This window comes from Carya illinoinensis, chromosome 3 (assembly GCF_018687715.1).
Source record: "Carya illinoinensis cultivar Pawnee chromosome 3, C.illinoinensisPawnee_v1, whole genome shotgun sequence".
NCBI classification, from domain to species: domain Eukaryota; kingdom Viridiplantae; phylum Streptophyta; class Magnoliopsida; order Fagales; family Juglandaceae; genus Carya; species Carya illinoinensis.
The window spans coordinates 2,773,599-2,791,008 of NC_056754.1; the positions used below are offsets into that span (position 1 = coordinate 2,773,599).

At 36.5% G+C, this 17,410-nt stretch overlaps 3 protein-coding genes across 3 annotated transcripts; 2 read left to right on the forward strand and 1 right to left on the reverse strand.

The window, feature by feature from the left end:
• Positions 1-1,581: 1,581 nt before the first annotated feature.
• On the forward strand, positions 1,582-4,000 carry LOC122302473 (40S ribosomal protein S9-2-like). Its single transcript, XM_043113757.1, has 3 exons — positions 1,582-1,792; positions 2,533-2,914; positions 3,536-4,000. Exons 1-3 carry the CDS (start codon positions 1,765-1,767, stop codon positions 3,717-3,719), a joined length of 594 nt encoding a protein of 197 aa, XP_042969691.1. The 5' UTR covers positions 1,582-1,764; the 3' UTR covers positions 3,720-4,000.
• Positions 4,001-5,679: 1,679 nt separating this feature from the next.
• Positions 5,680-7,055, forward strand: LOC122302475. The gene is made up of 2 exons (XM_043113759.1): positions 5,680-6,249; positions 6,873-7,055. The coding sequence occupies exon 1, from the start codon at positions 5,828-5,830 to the stop codon at positions 6,221-6,223; it is 396 nt and encodes a 131-aa protein (XP_042969693.1). The 5' UTR covers positions 5,680-5,827; the 3' UTR covers positions 6,224-6,249; positions 6,873-7,055.
• Positions 7,056-7,504: 449 nt separating this feature from the next.
• LOC122302474 (tubulin alpha chain-like) lies at positions 7,505-9,469 on the reverse strand. The gene is made up of 4 exons (XM_043113758.1): positions 9,246-9,469; positions 8,869-9,103; positions 8,401-8,771; positions 7,505-8,288 (listed from the first exon to the last, which is right to left on the reverse strand). Exons 1-4 carry the CDS (start codon positions 9,336-9,338, stop codon positions 7,635-7,637), a joined length of 1,353 nt encoding a protein of 450 aa, XP_042969692.1. The 5' UTR covers positions 9,339-9,469; the 3' UTR covers positions 7,505-7,634.
• Between the last annotated feature and the right edge of the window lie 7,941 nt (positions 9,470-17,410).

A 17,410-nucleotide genomic window follows, 5' to 3' on the forward strand; every position in this document is an offset into this window, starting at 1 on the left:
ATTAGTTAAAATCTAAATATTTAGACTTTAGCTACATGGACTTCCAAAAGATTTTTCAAACTTGGAAGTCACTGTAGATATGTGTATTTATTTATTTTTTCTCTTCTTCCTTATCCTAATTATCCCCTTTATTATTTCGTATCCCTTGCCGCCATTTGCATAAAACTTAGTTCACATCAAAGAATTAAATCCAAGCAAAGGAAAGAAATGTAGGAAAGCAATACTACATGTAAAAGAAACCAAAATATTAAATAAATAAAAAGAAACAACATGAAAAAGTTTTTCTATAGTTGGACAAGGAATGAGTATATTTTTTTAATTATTAATTAGTAATTTAATTTAATTAAAATATGATTAGTAATTAATTTTTTAACACATAATTTAGTTATGATTATCAATTAACATATAATAGGTAAAATGGTAAAATATGATAAAATAAAATTAAATTAAATAATAATTACAAAAAATTAAATATTTTTTAATTATTAATTACTTATTACTATATAATGAATAGATGAATAATCCAATACAAAAATTTGATGTGAATAGCTCAAGTTAAATTATTGTTATATTATTTTATTATAATATAATAAAAAAAATAATTATTTCAATATAAAGACTTATGAAAATGAAATGGTCAAAAGTCAAATTTATCTACACAAATAGCTAAAATTGTTATTTAGTTTTGGACAATTCATCGAGAGTGCTCCTATCACACATGCTTTTCGAGAGGAGGTTGGGTTGGGAGATTTGGGGTATTTGAAAACTTTAGAAGCTATAGTAAAATATTTAAAATATAGAATGAGAAATATTGTTATTCATATATAATTATTTAACTCAAACATAGAGCTAAAAAAGGGATCAGTTCAAAAATTAAAATATTTGATAGTAAGGATAACAATTGATATTTTGACAGGGAATTTAGGTAAATAATTATTGGAAATCATTTTTGGGCTAAATTACTTGTAAACAAAATAAATGATTAAGGCAACTTTTAAGAACATTCTTTAGATATAAATACTTTTTAATTTTTAATTTTTAATAATTTATTTAATTATTATAACTTTTTCAAAATTTTAAGCAAAATATAAAAAACGATTAAAAACTTTTAAATTTTAAAACAAAAAAAAATTATAACTCAAATAATTTTACTATTATTTTCAAATTGTTTTATTACTATTCATAAATTTTTAATTTAATCTTATTCCTAGTTTTGCCTACAAAATCCAAGTTAAGGATAAGCAACCCAAAATCCAAATCAGCCAAGGTCACATTTTTATTTCACTCATATTTTATTGTAGTTATGTGATATCATTCATTAATTGGAAAAGCAGCCCTAAATCAAAATTGATTTACTGGTGGATGAGGTAATATCATATAAGTAATATTATATATAATTATTTTTATGTATTTTTTATATATTTTATTCATATGATTGATCGAATCAATTTTTTTTTAATATATAGTTAATTATATAAATAAAATGTATACAAAAATATAAAAAAAAAAATTTGATAACAGAGAGATGAAAATAATGCCCCGGGGGGGGGGGGGGGGGGGGGGGGGGGGGGGGGGGGATGATAACTTGACTTTCCGAAAAGAAACGGGGCTCCCATCTCCAAATGCATGGCAAACTGATAGTTTCGTCCATGGACTCTGGGTTTAGGGTTTGTGTATTTAGCAGAAACTGTCACCTTCTTGTCTCTTCCTTTTGACTCCGCACTCTCTTCCCTTCGCCGCATCTTATTGGAAGCCGACGGAGATATGGTCCACGTCAGTTTCTACCGGAACTGTATGCTCTATCTCTCTAATAAATATGTCCATAATGACTATTTCTTTTGAAGGGTTTGTGTTGTGTGTGTGTGTGTGTGTGTGTGTGTGTGTGTGTGTTAATATATATATTCATATGCGCAGAAAAAAATGTGTATTTATATTTGCCTTTCTCTGTGAATGTTTAACGGATCTGATTCGGATTTGGGTTTTATTCGTGTTAAGTTGTTGTCTATACTGTTTTGGTTGTTCAGGAGTCGCCAGAGATTCGTTACTTGATCGTTTCAGTCCTAATTTTTTCTTATAAATAAGATTTGATTTCACAGAATCAATATTTGGCTATTGCGCTTTTACGGGTTTAAGTTGTACATTGTGACTTGCGGTGTTTGGTTGCAGAGAAAATACGGCGACAGAATCTTGAATGAATGGGAAAATCCCCTAAAATGTGCCTAATACAATCACACGTCCCCTTCAAAGGAGATTTTTGTCTCGAAAACAAAGATAATACAAAATACGAGATAAATCCATTTATTTTGTTTATTTTTGCCTCAGCTAGTCACTTCACTTGGGTTAATTTAACTTCATCTTTGCATAGGCTTTTGAAATTCTTAAATCTAACCGAATCATAAGCTTAGTTATCTGTACCTCTGTTCGATGCTATAGTTAATATAAGCTTGTGTGGAGTCATTCTCTGATTATCTACATTATAGTTTTATGATGTTGAGTGTATCTACTGTTAATGACCAATGATGGATGGTTTAGATGGGAAGACTTTCAAAAAGCCACGCCGTCCGTATGAAAAGGAACGATTGGATCATGAGCTGAAGCTTGTGGGAGAGTATGGGCTCCGATGTAAGAGAGAGCTGTGGAGGGTTCAATATGCTTTGAGCCGCATCCGTAATGCTGCCAGGGAACTTCTCACTCTGGATGAGAAGAATCCTCGTAGGATATTTGAGGGTGAGGCCCTTCTCTGTAGAATGAACAGTTACGGGCTCTTGGATGAGAGCCAGAACAAGCTTGATTATGTCCTGGCTCTGACTGTGGAGGACTTCCTTGAGCGCCGACTCCAAACCCTTGCATTCAAGTCAGGTATGGCCAAGTCGATTCACCATGCTCGTGTGCTTATTAGGCAGAGGCATATCAGGTATATGTTTGTTTTGACCAAACTTGCTAAAGTATTGCCTGTAATTTTTTTGTTCATGTTGAACCCTAAAGCTGCATGATGATCCTTCTGTTCTGTAGCTAGTTGTTGCTTGATGATTTAGAAGTGTGCATGAAATGTATGACCTCATGCACTTCCTCGATTGTTGAAATCTTTCATTTTTGGCTGCCATGAATCTACTGAGCTCCCTGTGCATGTACTTGTATGTATTCACTCCTACCTTTGCATAATCAAGCGCATTTCCTCTACTACTGGTTTTTCATGTTATTAGTTATTTTCTATGTTTTGCTTTTGCTGTGGTTTTGTACCTTTTGTTCATATTTATTGATTAAATGTTGGTTTTCCTGGTTTTCATCAATAAAATTCTTATTTATTGATTAAAAAAAAAATGTTGGTCTTCGAAAATTATAATAAGTTTCATAGGGTGGAATCAAGTACTTTTCTTGCTTGTCATCCTGGTTTTTGTGTCATGTGCACTGTATAACTACACAATAGTTCCTTCATAGACACTGAGAATATCACATAAAATTCACCTCTTTCTCTTTCCTCATCAGGGTTTTCGCTGATAATATCACAAAGTAATGTCACTTTTTTCCTTAACAGGGTTGGAAGGCAGGTAGTTAACATACATTCTTTCATGGTGAGAATTGATTCTCAGAAACATATTGATTTCTCTCTCACTAGTCCATTTGGAGGTGGACGCCCGGGCAGAGTGAAGCGAAAGAACCAGAAGGCAGCTGCCAAGAAGGCTGCTGGTGGGGATGGAGATGAAGAGGATGAAGAATGACGCTTAGGCTAGCTCCAACCCTACGCCAGGAAGCATTCGAGTCTTTTTCTTGCTTTGTGCCGGTATTACATTTGTTTCATTTCTCCTTGGGTCTTTTTTTTTTTTTTTTGGGGGGGGGGGGAGGGAGGAACCGAATCCTAATGGATTTTGGTACATTTTTTTATGCCTTTAGGATCTGTTTGGAATGGAAGAGGAATGCCTTCTGTTGGATCAACACGGTTTACGTTTTAACTTTAGTGAATGAAATTATCAAGAAATGACGACTATAGAACGTTTTGTAAGATTTTTTTATTTATTTTTGTTCCATTTGGATTTAGAGATGAGATGAGAAGGTTTCAGATAAAAGTTAAAAGTTAAATAAAATATTATTAAAATATTATTTTTTAATATGATTATTATTTTGAGATTTAAAAAAGTTAAAATTTTTATTATATTTTTTAAAAAAATTATAATAATAAGATGGATGTCATATTTATGAATCTTAACTAATGTTAAGAGAGAATGTTGATTATTGTGACAGAATGATATCATTGGGCCTTTGATTGTTGAGAAATGATTTGTACAGTCGGCAAATGCAGTCGGTGTGCAGTCATTTTGAAAAAAATAAATTAATATGAGACTTATATGAAAAAAAAATTATTTTTATAACTTTTTTTTATTCATTTTATATAACTATAAAAAAAAATTATTTTTATAAATTTTTTTTATTTATTTCGTATAGCCGACTGCACTGTATCTAGCAAAACCCTTGATTGTTTAACATTCCGTAACAGCAGTATATATGGTTGTATATTTGCAAGTATTTGGTAATGTCAATGACTGATGGTGATGGTTATTTGGATTTTTGAGTGGACGCTAGTGGACGCTACTAGAGGAACCGATGAAGGACTGATAAAATCTGTCCGATGAGTGTAAATGTAATTTTTTATTTTTTATTTCTTTTTATTTCAATCATTTTTATATATATTTAAATATTTTATAAAATTATAAAAATCAATTTACTAATAATTATTTCTTTAATCATTAAATGTAAAAATAAAAAAATCAATCGGTAACTTTTATCGGTCAAAATTATTGATTTAAATAACATTTTTCTTTTTATCAGTGTTTGTTTGGCCTCTGCCCTACTTCTGCCATTTCTAGCATATTGGTCCTCATGCACGCCTATACGACGCCATCTCAAATCACGGATTTCATTTTGGCAAAAAACGCCAGATGGACAGGCATGCACGCTCCTTCCACCCTCACCTCCGCTCTGGGTTTTCCAAAGCAAATTCATGTCCGCCACGTCTATCTCAACTTCCCACTTCCCATTTAATAAATGGAAAACGTTATTTTCAAAAAAATACAAATGGAAAACGCTAAAAAAAGCTACTTTGACCCGTTCCCCTTCACATTAACGAGCGGACGCCACTTGGGAACGTCTTTGCCTCGTGGCCTGCTCTCAATCCCCCTCCCTACAGAGATTAGATATCAGAGTGCAATCATGCTTAGCTTTTGTTAGCTGCATCTGATCTGACGGTGACCCAAAAGCCAATCTCCTTTGCACACTTCGTAACAAAAACTTCCCATATTATTCCCAAAGCCGCTTCGATTATTGCCTGTGATTATCTCTTATTAATAAATTGGGTATTAAATATATTTTATTTTGTTTTGAGAACCCCAAATTAGAGAGTGACTTGTCAATTGGCATTATATTATAGATTTAGAGAGAGAGAGAGGTCATAGTGACGTGGCATTTGGCCAGTGAACCAGAAAACCTGTTCCTGACTAAACGGCAACTACCTGATGAGCGGACTGGTCCTCTGTTCCCACTTCCTATGAATTTTACTTTCACCACATGTTCGACACGTGATACCCACCTGCTCTCTCCCTCTCTTCCTCTCTCCACGCGTCATCCATCCCTAGCTCCCTTTCTCTCTCTCTCTAAAATCCCCGTATTGCGCCCTTTATAAGAAGTGCCCCCGGTTCACCACTAAGAAAACCAAACAATCACCTGGTCAGAACTCCCCCTATAAGAGCTCTTCTTCCCTTCTTGATTTGTATATATCTCTTCATAAGAACATACCGTGTCCGGTATCTCGGTATTATCCGATACGAACCCAATTATGACGGTGAAGCCCGTAAAGGACCCTCAAGAACGAGTCTCTGCCTCTGTTTCTGAGCTTCACAAACCCAAGGAACTCTCTTCCACCGAGTTGGCCATGACGTTCCATAATCTCGCCGGGGAGAAAGTCTCCAAGGTTGATCGCAACGAGGTGGCCGCGAAAGCATCTCCGAAGTCGAGGAAAAAGGTGAAGTATGTACACAGCCAGATCCTGAGGATCAGAGAGGAGGACTCGTACCTCGGCGAGGATTTCAGTCTTGGTACCAAAGACAACGGTCATCTTTATCATCAATATCACGATCTGCATTCGGAGATGGACGTTGTGCTGTTCTCGAAGCCCATCTTGCCGAGTTCTCCTCTCAGCGGCAAGACCGCGACCTTGAAGGCTTCACACTGAACAAATCAAACGAGAGTGCTTTTAAGGTTAGCTTCTTTCTTGCATCACACTAATCATGTCTCTTAATCTTGATCTAGATCCTTTGTTTTCTTGTCCTTTATCTCTTACCTTTTTCCGGATGTGCTTAGTTTGGATACTGGGAAAAACTAGGAAAAATGAGACGCATATAAATATTCAAAATAAATTAAAAACTCACTCCATCTAAATTCTAAACTACAGTGAAAGCAAAGTTCTTTTTCCTTTTCACGTCTTTACTTGGCAGGGAGTGATAAAAAACCGAAACGCATAGATTTTCCTTTTTTATTTTCCCTTCGGTCAAATTCTTGCGAAATATATGTTATAATGTTAATCATATTTTCTACTTTTTACCTGTCAAAAAAATTAATGTTAACAATGCTACCATCCTTTATAATTAGACTCAATATGTGTGTGGATAATGTTGAAGAATTAAAAGTTGAATGAATATTTTAGATTGATGGTATGATATTATTTAACGACGTTTATGAGATTTTAATAATAAAATTTACAATAAACTTTACATTTTTCATAAATCTCAAAGCCAACGAGTTTAAAGTATCTCTGACTCCTTTCTGTCGACTGATCTCAAGGAGTTTTATTAGTTTAATCATTGCTGTGTTTGTTGTGGCAGGAGTAGTGTGGAATATGGCAAACTCAGAAAGCGAGAGCACGAGAGAGGTTGAAATCAAGTTTGTATTTCTGGTCACGAGAGGTTGAAATCAAGTTTCAAAAGTGACCAGAAAAGTCAGAGAGAGGAGAGGGATTCTTCTATTGTACAGTGAAGAAGCAAATACAATAGCTACTTTGAAACAAATCAAGGTCCCTCTTTTTCCACTATTTTCCGTAGACTCGCTCGTGTGTATTGAGATGTGAGACGTTGGTTAGGGGTTCAAATAGGAACAACATGAGACGCCTCATCCATAATATATAATAACCCTGCCCTGTAGTCAAAACAAGCCCCATCCCAAGACCCAAAATATTGGGAAAGGGGAGAGGAGGAGCGGGTTATTCACACAAAAATAAAAAATAAAAATATGTAGATCAGATGGTCGGGGGGACTATGGAGAACCCCATTTGTCCAATATTCTCTCTGCTTGGCAGGGTGGTCCATCAATTCAATTCACATACTTGTTCGTAGGTGAGAGGCATGGATTGCTACAATTATGTAATCTTGGTCACAATGACATGTGAAGAACCTGACATCATATTCTTCGAAAATATATTCAATTGTATGCAACAACGGGAAGGAAACAAACCTCTAAATTGAGCAAAAGATAGAGTTCATTGAACAAAATGGCAAATTGGTGGGGCGACATACAATAAAAGAAAAGTTACTTCCATCCAAGTTAAAAAAACCAATGAGTCCATTGGTAGACACCAACTACAGCACAGCCTAATACTCATCGCCTTCATCATCCTCTCCTTCTGCAGACTCTGCTCCAACTTCCTCATAGTCCTTCTCCAGCGCAGCCAAATCCTCCCTCGCCTCCGAAAACTCTCCTTCCTCCATACCTTCACCGACGTACCAATGCACAAAAGCCCTCTTCGCATACATCAAATCAAACTTATGATCAATCCTAGAGAACACCTCCGCAACGCTCGTCGAGTTAGAGATCATGCAAACAGCCCTCTGAACCTTAGCCAAGTCACCCCCAGGAACCACTGTTGGTGGCTGGTAATTGATTCCACACTTGAACCCAGTTGGACACCAGTCCACGAATTGAATCGTCCTCTTGGTCTTGATTGTCGCCACCGCTGCGTTCACATCCTTAGGCACCACGTCACCCCTATACATCAAACAGCAGGCCATGTACTTGCCGTGGCGAGGGTCGCATTTTGCCATCATGGACGACGGCTCAAAGGCACTGTTTGTGATCTCGGCCACGGAGAGTTGCTCGTGGTAGGCCTTTTCGGCTGAAATAACCGGCGCATACGAAGAAAGCATGAAATGTATTCTCGGGTAGGGAACCAAGTTAGTCTGAAACTCTGTGACATCCACGTTCAGAGCACCATCAAAACGCAGAGACGCAGTCAGAGAAGAAATCACCTGCCCACAAAACAAATCCCCCGTCAGCAATGCTGTTCATACGATTTGAAATTTATATTGCCAGACGAGTTTAATCGCAAGGAATATTAAATTGTTCGTTATTTTTCTTTACCTGGGAAACGAGCCTGTTGAGATTGGTGTAAGTGGGTCTTTCAATGTCCAGCGATCTGCGGCAAATATCGTAAATGGCTTCGTTGTCGAGGAGGACAGCCACATCGGTGTGCTCTAGAAGTGAGTGAGTGGACAACACACTGTTGTATGGCTCAACGACGGATGTGGAGACCTGAGGGGACGGGTAGACGGTGAATCCGAGCTTGGATTTCTTGCCGTAGTCCACTGAGAGCCTTTCCAGAAGCAGAGAACCAAGCCCGGAGCCTGTCCCTCCACCGACCGCATGGAAAACCAGAAACCCCTGAAGCCCAGTACAATTGTCAGCGAGCTTCCTGATCCTATCAAGGCACAGATCCACTATCTCTTTCCCAACTGCCAAAACCAGAAACCCCAAAATCGTTAAGCTTACATATAATTTCACAGAATCGGAGATTGATTTTCTATATTCTGCGCTTGGGTTTTTGCTTACTCGTGTAGTGGCCTCTTGCAAAGTTATTGGCGGCGTCCTCTTTCCCACTGATGAGTTGTTCGGGGTGGAAGAGCTGGCGGTAAGTACCAGTCCTGACCTCGTCGATGACCGTAGGTTCGAGGTCCAAGAAAACAGCACGGGGGACGTGTTTTCCGGCTCCGGTCTCGCTAAAAAACGTGTTGAAGGCATCGTCTCCGCCGCCAACTGTCTTGTCACCCGGCATTTGTCCATCAGGCTAAGGAGGGGGAAAAAAACAAGAAGAAGAACCCAGAAAGAGTTAGTACTCCCATCACCCAGTATGAATCAAAACAGAAAGTCTTTCAGATGGTGTTTGGTATTTTTGAAGTTTTGCGAAAGAAAATGCTGGTTTTTGTTACCTGAATGCCGTGTTCAAGGCAGTAGAGCTCCCAGCAAGCATTACCCACTTGGATACCGGCCTGCCCAATGTGGATTGAGATGCACTCTCTCATATTGTTTTGTTAATGGGGAAGACGAGCGCGAAAACAGAGCTAAACAGTAAGAGCAAAAGGGGTGCCGAAGACGTATACAAAGACGCCCGGGCTTAGGTGGGAGGAGATTGAAAACAGGACAGTGCGAGTAGGAGATAGTATCGCATATATAAAGAAGATTAGGACTAATGACTCATGGATGGGATAGCCGTTGGAAGCGGACAGGTGTTTTGAAAACAAAGAAAAAAATAAATTATGAGGGTGGGATACAGCTGGTTATGACCGTTAGCGCTTTTCAAACTTAATTTTCGAATTTGAAATTTGAACCTGTTGGCGCGAGTCAGAGACCCGTGGTCCGTCTTTTTTTTTTTTTTTTTTTTTTTTAATTTATCGTCAAGGCATACTTAGGGGTGTCAAATCGTGTTAACGGGTCGTGTTCGTGTCGTGTCAAATCGTGTTAACGGGTCATATAGGTCAACCCTAACCCGACCCGTTAAGCTTATCATGTCAAAATCTCAAACCCTAACACGACCCGTTAACATAACGGGTCGTGTCGTGTCAACCCGTTTTGACCCATTAATAAATATTACGAAATATGTTTTTTTTATAAGTAAACAAATAAATTAAGAAAATATTACGAAATAGGTTAATACGACACAATACAACTCATTTTATACTATTTATATAAATAGGTTGAATAGGCCTGAAATTAACCTTTTTAACCTGATTAAATTTAGCATAATTTTATATAAATGTTAAAATTACAATATCTATAAAAATTATAAAACTAATTATAAGTCCAAAACTACAATTCAAATAATAAAAATATCGAAATTGAAATTCTAACAATTTTATTTTTAGATATAAGGGTATAATTGTAACTTTAACTTTCTTAACGTGTCATAACGGGTTGTAACGGGTCAAAACGGGTTAACCCGTTATCAACCCGTTATGCAATCGTGTCTTAACGGGTCAACCCGTTTTGACCCGAACCCATTAAGGCTAAACCCTAACCCGCTATTATCGTGTCGTGTTCGTGTTGGGTTAACGGGTCGTGTGACATATTGCCACCCCTAGGCATACTCGTTAAATGGGCGTAATTAAAATTCGCTTGTTTTAAATCAAGTAATCGTTTTGATCTTCACGTTTTTTTTAGAAAAATAATATATAAAATCAACTTAAATAAGTCCCACTATCACATCTAACATGGCATTAATAAAATATAAAACCGTTTTCATTTTTGGTCAAACACAAACGCAAAGCCTCCATCCCACCCAATCCCCATGAGTCTTCTTCCATGTATCTTCTGAAATTCTTCAAAGTCTTTTCCATCAACACCATCAACAATAGCAACTCCCCTACGATTGATGCAGATTATGCTTCTCTAGTTCTTATTATTTTAGACCTTTTTCCATCCACGCATTATATGCATAGAAATTTCAAGAATTTTATCTCTTTCCTACTCTATTTCAACTGCAAAATCAGCTAACAGCACCAATCTAGATCCTTCATGAATCAAATAGAAAATCAGACAAGTCACTCAAACACAAGCCAAATGGAAGTGCTGGAAACCTCCCTTTATCTCCTTTATTTATGCTCCTCTTTGACATTCTCCCCTGAAACTAAATTCAAACAAAACTTTGTTCTGCAAATCTACTAGACTACCAGTTCTTCTAGCACTGTTTGTCAGTTTCATGTCTTCGTGGCTAGCTTCAAAATTTGAAGCAAACCCAAAAGGCAAAACTAATAAGTCGATTGGCGTTTTACTTTTTGAGTTTGGTGAATTTACCTCATGTAGGCTTGAGTGGTTATGGGAAAGATAGAGAGATGGGTTTTGCCATCCATTGGTGTTTTTGCTTTGTGAGTTTGATTAGGATTGACGAAAATTCTTTTTGATTTTTATTTCTTTTTTTCTTTTTTGTGTTTTTTCTTTTCATATTTTTTCTAAAAGGGGTAGATGTGACATTACAAAAAGTTGTCAGTTGCCCCTCGATTTTGCATGCTGATTGTCCCCAGCAGAATTGCTTAGGGGTGCTACCCGCACCATACGGTGCGGGGTAGCCCCCCCCGCCCCCCGCCCCCGCATGGGGCGGATGGGGAAAATCCACCCCGTCCCCCGCCACCGGTGTGCGGGGGCGGGGTACCCCGTCCTGCATGACGGGGTACGGGGTGGGGGGCCAGTCCGTCCGGCCCCCCGCACCCCCCTTCTGGGCCTTGGGCCTAGAGGCAATTTTTGGGCCGAAAATGGCCCAGACGCAATTTCTGGGCCATTTTGGGCCCAGAAATCTCAACAATGGGCCATTTTGGGCCCATAAAATTATAGGTAAAAAAGAAAAAAAAAAATTTCCGAAATTTAAAAGAAAAAAAAAAGTGTTATGTCTAAGAGTCTAATACGTAATAAACTAATAATAATAACTAAGCTATTACAAAATTGAAAGGCTAAACAATTACAAAATTACAAACATAAAAGTGTCCAAAGGACATTGTATCAACATTACAAATTTTAGCATACAAAATTTTTACAAATCATTAAAAATTGATCATTCTAAAGAGGCTTGTCAGCTGTGGCTTGTCTTTGAGTCAAGAGGTGTGACAGTTGGGGCGGCCCGGGCTTGAACACATTTTTATGTTGCAGAGGTGCTAGACGTCTCATATGTTACTACAAAAATTAATATTAAAATTAATAACGATGAAATGGAATTGAATATAAAAAAATTAAAATAATAAAATAAAAAATAATTACCAGGTGGTCCAAATCCAGACTGATCACCACCCTCATCGGTCTCCTTAAAATCTAAAATATCCGGAACATGAATATCCTTTCCTATCGTCCAACTCTGTGTGCATATCAATGCCTCTACAGTTGTAGGAGACAATGAACTACGGAAAGGATCCAATATACGACCTCCGGTACTAAAGTCTGACTCTGAGGCAACGGTGCTAATAGGGATGGCCAAAATACAGCGGGCAATCTCAGAAATGATGGGATATTTCTTTGAGGCATTCTTCCACCATCCTAATATATCGAAATGATCATCATCATCTTGGATCATATCCGCTGACAAATAGTTGTCTAACTCAGAAACGACCTCCGTAGATTGATGGACTAGTGTGGGATTCTGTGCGAGGGTCTTAGTCCACGGCATTCTGCGCTTCTTTGTAGGAGGCCCGGTCACGATGTCTGTAGAAGGAGTTGGGGTCGGTGTATGTGTCTTCGATGTAGTACCACCCTTAATTGCCATAAACTCGTCATACAATTTTTTCAGGGTATCTCGGGCCAATTCACCAATAATGTCAGTCCATACCTGATCGTGAACAAGTCCCAACCCATATAACAAGCCTGAAACTTTCAGACGGGGATCAAGAATAACAGCCACATATAAGAAAATATTCATTCTAGTCAAATCTCCCAAATACTTGTCATATTTTAGCATCATGGAACTTGCCATCCCCCTCATCCTTTCATTGGAACCCCTACGCATATCTTCTAATTCTTCTTTTACCCTACATATTTGTTGACAAAACCCATGGGATGTAGGGTACAAAGAACCAGATATATTCAACGTGACATCATAAAATAATCCAAGAAAATCAACGAAAGTAGAAACTACCACCCAATCATCATCATTAGGCTTTCGTGATCCCCCGTGCTCATCAAAGTATTTGACATATTGGATGTCTTCATCACCCAATAATTGAAAGGCTGCCTTATATTCCTGGGCCGCCTCCAACATCAAGAAGGTTGAGTTCCATCTGGTAGGAACATCAGTACAAAGACCCTTCTTCGATGTTATGCCCGCAGCCTTTGCAGCAACTTTGAATTTCTCCAATCTTGAAGGAGAAGACCTCACCCATTTCACAGCCATTCTAACTCGGGCAACCGAGTCATCAACATCTTTCAACCCCTCAGTCACAATTAAATTCAAAATATGTGCAGCACATCTAACATGCAAGTATTCACCACCTAAGAATGTCTTATTTGCATCTTTAAGATAATTCTTTAGATATCCCAATGCGACATCATTAGATGACGCATTATCAACTGACACAGACAAAACCTTTTCCAACCCCCACTCCTTTATTGCGGCCTCCAATGCCTTCCCAATCGTCTCACCCTTATGATCAGTTATTTGACAAAATTTAATAATCTTTTTGTGCAGAACCCAATCAGCATTAACAAAATGCACAGTCAACGACATGTAATTCATATTTTGGATAGAAGTCCAAGTATCGGTAGTGAGGCAAACTACCAAACCCGCGAGTTGGCCCCTCAAAACATCTTTATCACGAAGGTACATCTTCTTAATATCCTTTGTCACGGTGTGACAAGAAGGAAGTACAAATCTGGGTTCCAACTCTTGGACAAATTCTTGGAACCCTTTACCCTCCACAAACTGAAAAGGCAGCTCGTCCATGATAATCATACGAGCTAACTTCTTTCTACACTCATCGGGGTTATACTTCGTATACCCCTTCAATGTTGGCCTCCCGGCCCCACTACTCCCATCAGCCATTTTAATATCTAGTCTAGATTGGCCCTTCTCTACTAAGGATTTTAATATTGGACTCTTCTTGCATTGTTCCTCTAGATGGACCTTCAGCTGGGATGTACCATGTTTCCTATAGTGACATCCATACAGTTTCCCACAGTGATTACATTTAGCTTGTGGGTTGTTGGGGTCCCCACCCTCTAGTTTGGTAAAGTGTTGCCAAACTATAGATACATGTTTCTTGCCCTGTGTCTTCGGAGCAGGGCAAGGTGTACTCGTTATAGGGGTAGGAGTAGGGTTAGTTTCTGGGGTAGGGGTGTTGGCTGGGGAAGGCGAGCTATCACTGAAATCCGAAGACATTCCTGATTTTCCAACTAAAAAAAAAAAAAAATCAAACTACAATCCAACACAATCAGCAAAAAGTACATTCATAACTATTATTGATGTATTAAGTACTTTTAATTATCTAATAGTTATAATTATTTAAAACTTTTAAATAAAACAAAAACTGCTTGATAATATGCTTCATAGTTTTGTTCTCTCATTTTTACTTTTCATATATTTAATTTTATAAAATTCAATTCTTAATAGTTACTGACATTAATATTAGTATATTGGTATATTTTTAAATTTTTTAAAATCTTGAAAGATGTTTAAAAAATATGAAAATGAGATATATGATAAAAAAAAATAGTTTATTTACCACATGACAAAAGAAATAATAATTTATGACAGAAAAATATATATTTTTCCGAAATTTACTATCTTACTAAAAAAACTATCTTATTAAATTTTCACTTTAATAAGAAAATTTATTTTAAATATTATAATATTTAGATTTTTTAATTTTTGTCCAATCATTTATCTCTATTCCAACATCTAAAAAATATAAAAATAAAATGCAACTCTGATAAAAATACATTTAAAACTTTTCAATTAGAATATATAAACTTTGTGACTTTTTTTTTTAATGAAAATTTAATTTTAATTTAGGGGTTTCAACCCCTAAATCAAATTAGGGTTTCGGATTGGAACCCCAATCCGAAACCCTAAATTGGGAATCCAAACAATCACACAATCCGAAGACATCCACAGCACACAATCCAAACAATCCCATCCTCCATCTCCGATTCAACCCCATCCTACCTCCAATCTCCGATCAAAACTAAAAAAAAAAATAAAAAATAATAAGCAAACGGAGAAAATCAAAAGGGGAGGAGAAATGTTACCGTGCGGCGTGCGGCGTGCGTCCGGCCTCGTGCGTCGTGCGAGAGAGAGGGATGATGGAATACGTGCGGCGGCCGGACTGGTTGCCGGTGGGAGGAGGGAACACCGAATGGATTAGGCCGAAGGGGGTGAAGCCGTGAAGGGACTCGGGAGGGGAGGGGAGGGGAGGGGAATCAGGGGATCGGGGGGGGGGGGTTGGGTTATGGGTTAATGCCTTTAGAGAAACGGCGCCGTTTTGTGGTGGACAAAACGACGCCGTTTCAATTAATGGGTTTTATTATTAACCCACTAATTTAAACGGCGCCGTTTTGTCCACCACAAAACGGCGCCGTTTCTCTTATATAACTTATATATATATATATATAATATATATAATATATTATATATTTATATTATATATATATAGATGCGGGGCGGGGGAAACACGGACCGGGGGGGGTCCGTTTCCGTCCCCCGCCTCCGCTGGGGGTTGGGATACGGGCCGGGGCCCCCCGCCCCGGCCCCTACGGTGCGGGGCGCCCCGCCCCGCCCTATGCGGGGGCGGGGCGGGGCAGCGGGTTCCGGGGCCCCGCTGCCCACCCCTAGAATTGCTCTTTTCAATTGGGATAGAATAAATCTTTAAAGAGTTTATTTTTATATAATTTGATGGGTGAGAGGCCGATTTTGCTTGGCCATTAAGAATTTTTAAATAAAAAATTTGAGTTTTAAGATAAAATATTAAAATATTATATTTTAATATTATTATTGTTTTGAGATTTGAAAAAGTTAAGAAAAAGTTGAATTATTTATTATATTTTGTATTGGGATTTGGGAAAGTTGTTATGATGAGATGAGAATTTTGAGTTTGAGATGAAAATTTTAAGTGGCCAAACCCAACCTAAGTCCTGGTTCACTTTTACAAAAATTTTCATTTTATCTCATTTAATCATTATAATTTTTTCAAATTCTTATATAAAATAAAATAAATAATTTAATTTTTTTAAATCTCAATGCAAAAATAATATATTTTAATAATATTTTATTCAACTTTTAACTTTAATCTCAATTTATCTCATCTCATCTTTAAAAATAAATGAAGAGTTCCTATAATTATAATTTCATCGCTACAGAGATGATACTTGTTGCGATGTTTTTTAGTCATAATTTTTTATCTAATTTAATTATTATAATTTTTTTAAATTTTTATATAAAATAAAATAAACAATTCAAGATTTTTAAATCTTAAAATAAAAATAATATTAATAAAATATATTTTATACAATTTTCAACTCATCTGCAAAAACAAATCAGTAATAAATCTCCATGAGCTCTTTGGTGCGCTTAACTCGTGCGTCCTACTCATTGGGTTTGAAGCTTGATGCTATTGTCCTTGGCCTCACTTCTTAACACGTTATTGATGCACTTATAAACTGTGCAATATAATAAAATGTTGATGTCTTGTTTATGAAACTAAACTATTTCGTATCTGATTTGATTTGACATAGCTATTCATCGATTTATTTTAATTATATCTTGCGAGCATAATCTAATTAATTCATTCTCTCCTGAGTTGTGCTTGCCACTTTGAAAATGCTATATGAACATATTATTATATTAATATGTTTACTTGGTGATTTCATGGTCGAAACCAATAGGATATAAATTTTTTAAATCTATTTATTCGAGGCTTTCAACAAAAAAAGAATTCAATTTATCTTAGAAAAAAAATCAATGTTTCACAAATATAAGAAAAACGCTGCAATATTAGAGGAAGAAAAATTGATAAACACGTCACTTTTTACAATTCTTTACATAATAATATTTTTTAAAAATGAATATTTTTGTAAAATAACTTACAAAATAACATTATTTTATAAAAATATCCTTATTTTACAGCTTATATTATGAAACGATATTAATAATGGAAGAATGCGTAAGTATTGCGTATTTTGTATGCATTACACAATTGTATATATTATTATTCTGTATATATATATTATTATTCTATAAAGTAAAGAAAATGTAATAAGCAAGAGCAGATGGATCCTGAACTAACCTTGTTTCAAGTCCAATGGGCCTTAAAATAAAAGCCTGTCAGTCATTGAGTTTTCAGCCCAGAGAACAAGGCGTTTAAAGCCCACTTCCAACCGGCTTATAAGAAACAGTACAAAGCCAACCCTGCTACTTACCGGTTGGTTTGGATATTCAAATCTAAACTATCTTATTTTATCTTATATAATTATTTTAATTTTTAAAAATTTTCACATAAAATATAATAAATAATTCAATTTTTACAAATCTCAAAACAAAATTAATATTAAAAAATTATATTATAATAATATTTTATTTAACTTTTAACAAAATATCTCATTTGAATTGCGTAACCAAATAAATTTG

Coding starts and splice junctions, on each gene's coding strand:
- LOC122302474 (XM_043113758.1), bottom strand. CDS start 9,338: ATGAGAGAGTGCATCTCAATCCACATTGGGCAGGCCGGTATCCAAGTG. Junction 9,104..9,245: donor GCCTTGAACACGGCATTCAG/GTAACAAAAACC, acceptor CCCCCTCCTTAG/CCTGATGGACAAATGCCGGG. Junction 8,289..8,400: donor TCAACAGGCTCGTTTCCCAG/GTAAAGAAAAAT, acceptor TTTTGTGGGCAG/GTGATTTCTTCTCTGACTGC.
- LOC122302473 (XM_043113757.1), top strand. CDS start 1,765: ATGGTCCACGTCAGTTTCTACCGGAACT. Junction 1,793..2,532: donor CGTCAGTTTCTACCGGAACT/GTATGCTCTATC, acceptor TGGATGGTTTAG/ATGGGAAGACTTTCAAAAAG. Junction 2,915..3,535: donor ATTAGGCAGAGGCATATCAG/GTATATGTTTGT, acceptor TTTCCTTAACAG/GGTTGGAAGGCAGGTAGTTA.
- LOC122302475 (XM_043113759.1), top strand. CDS start 5,828: ATGACGGTGAAGCCCGTAAAGGACCCTCAAGAACGAGTCTCTGCCTCT.